Source organism: Saccostrea cucullata, unplaced genomic scaffold (genome assembly GCF_032062105.1).
Source record: "Saccostrea cucullata isolate Sc308-1 unplaced genomic scaffold, CSIRO_AGI_Scuc_v1 ctg8014, whole genome shotgun sequence".
In the NCBI taxonomy this organism is placed as follows: domain Eukaryota; kingdom Metazoa; phylum Mollusca; class Bivalvia; order Ostreida; family Ostreidae; genus Saccostrea; species Saccostrea cuccullata.
In genome coordinates, this window is record NW_026927432.1 from 4,485 (window position 1) to 15,249 (window position 10,765).

The 10,765-nt window shown below is 33.0% G+C and overlaps 1 protein-coding gene across 1 annotated transcript; it reads left to right on the forward strand.

Annotated features, from left to right (window-relative positions):
* Positions 1-1,452: 1,452 nt before the first annotated feature.
* Positions 1,453-1,770, forward strand: LOC134274465 (uncharacterized; the record flags this gene model as incomplete). The annotated part of the gene is made up of 1 exon (XM_062756745.1): positions 1,453-1,770. A coding segment is annotated over exon 1 (318 nt), but the record flags the coding sequence as incomplete, so codon positions are not given.
* Between the last annotated feature and the right edge of the window lie 8,995 nt (positions 1,771-10,765).

Sequence of the window (10,765 nt, forward strand, 5' to 3'; positions counted from 1 at the left end):
GGGGGTTATGATTTGAACAAATTTAATTTACATTTCCATATAAATATAACTGATCTTTGCTTTCTATTCTTGAGAAAATTAAAAAAATATATATTTTAATGCAAAAATTTGATCCTTTTATGGCCCAACCATTTCAATAGGGGTTATGATTCAAACAAACTAGAATCAACACTTCCTGAGGAAGCTTCCATAGAAATATCCCTAATCATGGTTTTGCAATACTTGAGAAGGCTTTTAAAGATTCCCCTATATTTTTCTATGTAAAACTTTGATCGACCATTGTGGCCCTATCCTAACCACGGTTATATTGATTTGAACAAAGTTGAATCTACACTACTTGAGGATGGTTCAACATGAGTTTCATCTGTCTTGTCCCTATGGATCTTAAGAAGAAGATTTTTGAAGATTTTTCCTATATATTTCTGTGTAAAACTTAAAGATTCCCCTATATTTTTCTATGTAAAACTTTGGTCGGCCATTTTGGCCCCGCCCTACCCCCGGTTATAATGATTTGAACAAAGTTGAATCTACACTACTTGAGGATGGTTCAAAATGAGTTTCATCTGTCTTGTCCCTATGGATCTTGAGAAGAAGATTTTTGAAGATTTTTCCTATATATTTCTGTTTTAAAACTTTGATCGTGGCCGCATCCTGACCCCCCAGGGCCAGGATAAAAAAAAGACAACTTAAAACTACCTGAAGATGTTTCAACATAAGTTTTATCTTTCCTGTCCATGTGCATTTTGAGAAGAACAATTTTTTTTTCAAAATGTTCCTATGTAAACATTTATTAAGCCATTGTGGTCCCACTCTACTCCCTGGGGTCATGTTTTGAATATATTTTAATCTACACTACTTGAGGATGATTCCAAATGAGTTTCATCTTGCCTGACCCAGTGGTTTTTGAGAAGATTTTTTTTTTCAAAATGTCATTAATTTTCCAGTAATTCATAATTATTTCCCCTTGGAAGAAGACCTGACCCTTCATTTGAACAAACTCGAATTCCTTTCACTCAAGGATATTTTGTAGCAAGTTTGGTTAAAATTGGTCCAGTGGTTCTTGAGAAGAAGATGAAAATGTGAGAAGTTTACACTGACAACAAAGATGACAGACAAAAGGACGAATTTGGATCAGAAAATCGCACTTGAGCCTTCGGCTCAGTTGAACTAAAAATAGTATTGAACTATGCTTAGGTCTTTATTGTTGATGTACATTAATTAAATTGCTTTTCAGATTTTATCAAAATTTGGAAAGAATGACTTATCATCAAATGTTATGAACAGGAAGGATTAATCACAAAAGTCTATGTAAAATAATACTTTATTTCTGAATCTCAGATAATAGCAAGCAAGAAATCACTTTTTGGAGTAAAGAAAAAATCGTATACTGGCACTAATGTTCTATTTTTGTCCTTTGTCTTACAATAGGGCATGACACAGTAGCGATAAAAGATGATGGCCTCAGTGTACTCAGACAGTGTTAAATACATTGCGGCTGTGGACATTGGAGAAACCTACTCTGGTTGTGCTCTCTTAGACATGACAAAGAAGAATGATACAGGTCAAAACGTGACCAATATTGTTTGGGAAAAAAGCTTAAGCCAATGCAGAGCTAAAAAAACGAGAACCTGCATCTTGTTTAATGAATGTGGAAATGTCGCTGAATTTGGATATGATGCTGAAAAGAAATTCAAGGAATTGCTAGGCTTAGGAAAAGCACAGGAGTGGTATTTTTTCCAGAATTACAAACATTGTCTCAACGAACCTCAGGTATAAAAATAGCAATAATTTATTGCACTAAATATTTAAATTCTTTGAATGAAATTAAAAAATATAAAGATCTTTAGTTAATTACTATGAAAATTAAACATTGCATTCAGTTTACTGTGAAATCTCTAATTTTCGTGGGGTTTAATTTTCGTGGTTTTCAAGGTATGAAGAGACCAACGAATTAATTCCCATCACAAATTAAATTTTTCACATAGAATATTACTGCTCAATTCCTTAACCACGAAATCAAATCCCCAGAAGCCAATATACTTTCCTCAAACCACGAAAATTTGACCCCTTGAAAATATGTGATTTCACAGTAACTTACATTCATTTTATAATTCAATGAATTTGTGCTATTTACGCATTTATGAAAAAAATTGTTCCCAAGTTGTATTTTATTGAGGCAATAAGCTGTAGGCATAAAATGTTAGAGGGATGCCTTATCATAACAATAGATGTAACCTTAGTTCACGAAATCGGGATTGCATGGTTTTAATAATTACAAAATGCTTATCGATTTCTGTTCCGGTCGTTGACTACAGGTATCGTTAAAATAATTTTATTTCCCTTTAATTCTCGATTATAGATTCTTGTCATATAATTAAATGATAATATAAACAAAATATTCAAATAAAACATACAAATTTCCAACATTGGTGAATATTTAGGAAACATTATGAAATGGCATATGAAATTCGTTTAACTACTTTTATAAGCATAATTGTTTGTAAGAAAATGCAAAAGAAATCAACCATTTAAAAAAAATTTCTATGGAACATGGTTTGAATGTTTTCAGCATAAACGTCAAACTAGTTATAATAAATACATGTACATATTGGGTATAGCATAGGCATCGGAACCACGGAGGTATGCGTCCCCTCCACGTCCCATCTGGCAGAAAAATAAACATGTTCTTGATTAAGTCCCCTCCGACGTTCAATTATCCGGACCCCCTTTACTTTCAGTTTGCTACGACACCTTTAAAAGGAAGATAAAGAATTGGTCTGAGAGACCTTCTACTATATCTGTTCTCGATCGTTCTCGACGGGGGTAAATCAATTTATAATTTTGTTTTCAAAAGATATATAACAAATAAACGTTTTCTATTACTTAAGGTAGGATTATTCTCTGGTTTCTGACTAGGTAAAATATTCAAAGTACCTTTGCTTATATGTCATATATTTAGGTCTAAGATATTAAATAGACCATATTTTTTCTTTCTTCATTATAATCATTCAACTTTAAATAGAATCTATAAACTGCATTTAAAAACTAGCAGGGACTTTATTTTTGGCCGAATGGTGGCGTATGAAAATATCTATTTTTATGCCTCTCAAAATTATCATAGAGCAATGAATTTAGTTTTAATTTTTACACAATCAAAGACATCAAAACATTTCAAATGTAAGTTTAATTAATGATAAGGGAATAATTTTTCTAAATATATCAAATAAATATGATTTTTCAACCAATTAGATTTGAAATAGTTTTAATACGCTTCAAATCTGAGTAGAGATATGAGCCAAAAAGCCATAAAAAATATTTTTTTGTTTTTGTATCATTTTGATATTATCCATGTTAGATAACTGATTTATATTAATTTGGTAATATCATCTTATAGGCCCTTTCTGGTAATATCTGTAAATGCCAAGGAAAAAAAATAAAAACACAGACACACACATTCAATCTTTAAATATACAAGTAGGGATCGCATAATTGGCAGCAGTAATTTATTATTATTAATTTCCAGGAAAAAGATAGTGATCTTGACCTGACCTTGTCTCCAATATAAAACGGTCAAATTTAATTTCAATGATACCATCACTTAGTGATAATAGTATCTTCTTGATTCTATGAAAATTTCATTAAATTTTATGTAAAGAAATATGAGAAGAATCCTACCTTTAATGTAAATCTTTTTTTTTTTTTTGGTTAAAAACAGATTTATTTTAAAAAGCGTAATCGTAAGCTAAAATGATTTGTCCCATTTTTAATGCACCTTTATTTTTTGTCAAAGCGCATTTTTTTTTTCAAAAGTACGTTTTCCTCATTGCTGGTCCATTTTTGTCCCCCGCTTGAAAAGTGGGGGATATTCATTTGGGTATGTCCGTCCGTATACATATTGGCATATTTTATTTGCTTCAGTATACATGTTTATGAATACATTTAGTAATTCTTCAAATTCAGTCAGGGGGATTCTACCCCCCACTCCCCCGAACTGCGCATGGTTTACTTTTTCCCTAAGCGGGGGACATAAATTCTCTGAATTAGCTTGTAGCACTTGTAGCACTTGATATTGACTGAAATTATGTTATCGGTAGTGCACTATTACTAGATGCAATTTCTTTAGAAAGGAGGTGTGAGGTTTTATAAAACAGAAATTAAAGTTGGACTTTGAATCCCTTTAATTGATCGATATTGAAGTGGCATGATATTAAGACAACGTAATTTGCACAATCTTCCCTGGATCATTCTTCAGTTCGGTTGAACAGTAGTATTTATATTTTATGTTAGGTTTGGTGAGTTGATGATTGAGGTAAATTATAAATAAAATAAAGTTTAAAACAAAGCCAAAAATTTCAAAGTTTTACTATCTTAATAGATTCCAGAGGAGATAACTGACATTTATGGAAAATGTATGCCCTTTGAAAAGGTCGTCAGAGAAACTTTACGTTACCTCACCAGTAAGGTAACAAATCACATTGGTCAAAGCAACGATTACATTCCTCCGTTAATAATTCCAAGAACATGTCGAACACCCTATCCTTCCTGTCGGGATTGACCTTCAGTCTTTGGAAGGACTTCTTGACGTTAGGAAAATGTAAATACTGATTTATTTAAGAAAGTATTAATTTTATATAACTGAGCAACTGAAAAACCAGATCATTTGTCTTTACTCAACGCAGAACAAACGAGCGAGAAAGGCTGGAGACAGATGATTAAGATTTACAAAATGATTTTCGCAAGGGAAATTATTGATTTACGAGGGACGATCAGAAAATTTTGCAAGTATGTCTATAAAAATAATAAAAACAATATGTTTCAAAATGTAAACTAGTTTAATCCTTCAAAATAACCCCCTTTTACATTTACACACTTTTGCAATGATTTGAAAGACCCGAGGTAGTCTTCCTTTGGAATACTGTCTAAGCACTGATAAACAGCACTACCAACTGCGCTGCGCGAAGTATAGCGACGTCCAGATAACATTTGTTTCAGTCTAGGAAATAGGAAAAAGTCACTTTCTTATTATGGACCATCAATACTGCATGAATCTTTGAAGGCAAATGGAATCAATCTTGGAATTTACAAATTCAGAAAATGGCTGAATAATCAAGATGATTACAGTTTGCAAAATCCAGCTCGACACCCTGTCAAAAGAGCAAGAGTTGTTGTATCTGTATTGACAATCAATGGAATGCTGATCTGGCGGATATGTCTTCTTTGTCAAAATTTAATAAGGGTATTAAGTTTTTATTGGATGTTGTTGACATATTTTCACATTTTATGTGGGTTCAGCCATTAAAAAAAAAACTGGTAAAGAGGTGGTATGTGGCAACGCACTTTGAAAAAAATTACGCACTTTGAAAATATTTTCAAAGTGCGTTAACATTGAGACAAAATCAACGCACTTTGAAAAAAAAACTTTCAAAGTGCGTTAAATTTGGGACCAACTCAAGGCACTTTGAAAATTTTTTTCAAAGTGCGTTAAGAGTCTACATCAATATATTTTACCATGGAGACACTTAACGCACTTTGAAAAAAGAAAATCATGTTTTGTCATGGAAAGATTTTATTTGTTATTTATCTTTCAAAAAACTAAGCCTAACCCTACCCTCGAAAATGAATTGATTTACTCCCATCGAAAAAAGGAGAAGACGGGTATAAGATCCCTCAGTCCAAATCTTTATCTTTTGAATAGTGATCGGGAGGCCCGGGTTCGATTCTCGTTCGCGGTGCCGCGTCATACCTAAGACGTAAACAAAGGTAGTGACTGTTCCTTCGCCAAGCGCTCAGCACTAGAAGTGAAAGTCACGGGTCTTTCGGATATGACCTTAAAAAAACGTAGGTCCCGTGTCACGGTAGGCACTGGCACGATAAAGAACCCTCACTGCTCAATGGCCCTGAGTGCCGAGATAGGTCTAAATTTGAAGCCCTTCACCGGGATACGGTGACGTCTCCATATGAGTGAAAAATTCTTAAGAGAGACGTTAAACAATATACAATCAATCAATCAATCTTTTGAATACATAGGTGTCGGTAGCAAACGGGGGAGGGGAGCAATAAACCTAAAAGGGTACGCTGCATTTTCAATGCTTATACGATGTATATATCTTTCCAAAATAAGTGGGGGGGGGCTCAGCCCCCCATCCCCTCCCCCTGGCCCTTCGCCCAGTCTCGATGACTATGCTATACTCAAAACATTCATATATTTATGTATTTACCTAACTGGTATGACGTTGAAAACATTCAAAAGATGAAAACTAGAAGTTTTTAAATACAGTAATACGTTTGAGAGAGACAAAATTTTCACAGTTTTGAATAATATAGTTTTGAATAATCAAATTGGCCCCTTTTTATTATGATAAATGCTAAGTTGCTTGAAGCTTTCCTCTGTTAATGCCTCCTGTACACCTTTACATCTCGTATCAAAGAATAAAATAAAAAAAAAGAAACGAATTAATGAACTTAAACAATCGTCACTCTTTTTTTCAAGACCCTTTTATTTTATCAAAACCTTAAATATTTAAAACGTCAATATCTCAGGCCCTACAGCAACTTTATCATAAAAAAATTATCAAACCAGGATCTGTTATTTATCAGACCGATTATTTGAAGGAATATTGATCAATCTTTACATTTTTTTCAAAGTGCGTTAATATGGTCGATATTAACGCACTTTGAAAAAAAAAAAATTTCAAAGTGCTTTAGCTTGGTCACAAATTGCAACGCATTTTGAAAAAAATATTCAAACTGCGTAATTTTTCAAAGTGCGTTGTAACAGTGGTAGAAGGGTTTAAACAGATTTTTCAAAAGGGTCACACATTTAAAAAAAAACGAGAACGGACAAAAGTAGAGAATTTACAAATCGATGGTTGCAAAAGTATTTAAAATCTCAAGATATATACTTTTCACAACTTAAAATTCAGACACCAAGGCCAATTATTCTGAGCGTGTTATACAGACTTTAAAGTCTAGAATATATAGATACTTTACGACAAATAGAACAAAACGATATATATAAACGTTTTACCATAGTATAGTGGAGAGTTAAATGAAATCCCAAACATATCGTTAAATAATATTTCACCATATGATGTGACTAAAAGAAATAAAGCCGATGTTTGGGCCTATCAGTATTTGAAACCCGTGAAGATGATGTTAAACTAGCTCCCTACAAACTGAAAGTAAGTAAATGATAGAGTTAAGTGATAAGGTTAGAACAAGCAACAAAATTGCCGTTTTTAAAAGAGCATACAACGAGCAGTTTTCCAATGAAATATTTAAGTTCGCTCAACGATTTCGCATGCAAGACATTCCAATGTATATAAAAAAAGACTTTTCAGACAAGTCGATCAAGAGAAATTTTTAGGAGTCAGAGCTACAAAAAGTTGATAAAAGATCTCTCTTTGGATCATTGACAAAAAAATTCGAAAGCGCACTGTTAACGGTAAAGTTGAATACCTTGTTCTTTGAAGGGTGGCCGAGTAAATACAACATGTGGATTTCTGCTAGTAATATCAATGATTTAAAAGACACAGAGCAATCAACATGAATATTTGCACCATTGTAAGCAGTGACTCTTCCCTGCAGTATTTTCTACAAAATAAAATATCATTTCAAGTGTCATGTAAATACACCATTGAGTTTAGAAGGGGGTTTGGAAGTCGCTTTACTGGAAGCAAATGTTTCTTCTAGCAAACATCTGAAAGCGCTTAAGTCGTTATATATTTAAATCCACTGAATATTTTCTCCTTTATTTCCTAAGAAAACCCATTGCGTTAATCAATGTATGAACTACACTAGGCATGTCGCCTGTACAGATTTCTCGATCATTGGCTGTTCCGTCAATGAAACGTATAAAGACGTTCGCATCATTAATACAATAATTAAACTTTTTATCCTTCTTTAAATGATTATTTAAACAAATATAAACATAAGCAATAACATTGTTATGGAAATGCCTGGTTACAACAGGCCATAAGTTGCAATCGATGATTTCAATATATTTTTTGGCATTAATATTACCGTCAACAACACATAAAGTACATACACCGTAAGCTTTTATACATCTCCACACCATCAAATCAAGGCGCCGTCTGAGGAGGGGGTGCAGCACAAGGGGGTCCCATTCTTCGCCCTTCCTTCCGCCACACATATACGCGTTGTTCTCCATCAATTATCACTTTACATTCATCACTTATTATATTATTCCAAATCCCATCGACAGTTTCGTGTCTATATTGTTTACACCAATTAACTCGTTTTTTCGTGTTCACTTCACGACTCCGAAGTTTTTTTTCTTTACAAGTTTTCTCTGATATCCCCCTTTTCTCAAAATTCTTTTCACGGTACTTTCTGATAGTTGTCTTGCTTTATTTTCATTGGGATCATTTGTTAGTTCTGTCAACGTCCTTCGACGATTATTTTTCACAAGTCGAATAAGTTGCCTTTCCCTTTGGACACTTCACTTACGCGGTCTGCCACTTCGATCCCTGTTTTCTGCATTTCCACGTCTGTGTTGTCGCTTAAAAATGGCATATTTTGGATATGGGTCTTTCTGTTATCTCATATATTTCCTATAACTTTATAGTAGCTTTAGACAACGATAGAATACTTTCTCTTTCGTATGCACACAGTTCAGATCCTTTCCTACATTTGTTTTGATAGCGGAAACAAAACATTTGCAGATGCAAAAAAATACTTAATAACAAAGCCACGCGATTTTTCGTGTGCTTTTGTATATTTGTACGTAGTTAGAGGACTACCTCTAATTTGTGCGTCAAGAACGACGCTGAAATTAGGAACGAAGCGCGGCAATGAAAAAGTAGGCCGCCATTTTTTACGAATACTTTTGACCCGAGACTGTATCTAAATGTCGAGTTGAAGGCCACCGCAGGTGTTTTTTTCTTTTCACGTATTTGATTTTGCACAAATTCTGCTACACGTAGGTATATTGTTGCCTAAGTAAGTAAATTTGACGACTGTAAAGTAAAAGTCATCATGTTAATCATGGAACTTAGTTGTTAGATTACCATTAAGGTCTATTTTAAGTAAAATATCCAAATATAAAACAAATGTGTTATACTCTGTAGTATCGTTTATCTCAAGCTCGCGGGGATATATCATATCGATAAAAAAAATTGAAATTACCATTGTTAATTAATATTACGTGGTCGATATATCCACATTTCAAGTTGAAGGCTATAAAAAGTGTTTTCTTCTTTTCATGCATACAATTTTGGGCAAAGTCTGCTTCATATGAATCATATATGAATATACAAATAAGTCTGCTATGTTACAACGCCAAATGTATTAACAACGCGAAATGTAATAAACCCGGATTATAACATTTTATGTTGAGATCAACTCAAAATGTAATAACACGTTTTTAAGATTATTACATTTCGCGTTATTACATTTTGCGTTGATCTCGACGCAAAATGTAATAAGGTGCTTTTTCGTTGTTACATTTTGCATTATTTTATTTTTACACTGAAGACAACGCAATATATAATAAAACAAACTATAATTATTTTTTTTTGACTGCGTTTAACAAAAAGATCATAAAAATAATTCAAATATATACATGTAACCAACATGGGAAACACGCTGTGAAAATATTTAGAAGTAAAACAACGAGACCAACGCGAGGGCTTTTACGGACATAAATACTTAACTAAATGTATTAATTTTCTGACTCTGATTTTAGTTATATTTAATACACTGTACTTAATTATACAGAATTAATTTAACTTAAATTTCTAACCAATAACACATATTCAAATACTAAAGATTGATCATAGGTTCATTAAAAGCTCTTGATATGCATGTTCGGCATGTATACGAGGGCCGTTCAAACATTACGCGGACTGTGCTATTATTTACTCTTACAGACGTCATATAGGTATAAAAATTTCACAGAATTAAGTATCCTAAAGATTCCAATAAATTTTGGGCAAAATTTCTGTATTTTAAAAAAATTATACCAAAATTATCGGTATATTGATATCGCTGATAGAGATGTACGGAGCACTGCCAAAAATTTGAAGAAAAAACATGCGGAATCCAAAACTTAGCTTAGCAATTTTTCTATAATTCGCAATATTTTTCGACAATTTTCTCAAATGTATCCTTAAATTGTTCTGTTATTATGTATTTAGATTTCTGATTTGATATTTGAAGTGTAACAGAATGAGCGTATAAATTATAAGTTTAATTGATATATTAATTTGTACAGTACATTTATCTATGTTTTAATATTGTGTTATGAATTATAATTGATACTATCAGTGCGTAGCGCGACGGACAATAAAATCTTAATTACGAAATTGTTTGCAAACTCTGGGTGATAGAATAGAATAACAGAGCGTCTTCATTTGACGGACAATTAGTTTTTACGATGTGTTGTTCTCGAGCATTGACACTTCCAATCACACTTTGTGCAGAGCTGCAGCCATCTAATTAACTGAAGAATGTACAAGATGCATAATGTTAATGTAAACAGAGGACATTGCCGTATCCTATAAGGAGATGGGAGACAGAGCTTCAGTGAGGGGCGGACAATGTTAATATTAATAAAGTGACAATCAAACTAACTAAACAAACTAAACAAACTAACAGAGCTTTTAACATCTTAGCTCCGAGACGGACCATGAGAGCTTTTACGAACTTAATATTCTTTACTTGTTTAATTGATTTTAAGCTTGTCAGGAAATGGTGTTTGGTGTTAAGTAGATAAGGTAACTCAAAATATACAGGTACTCTTGGG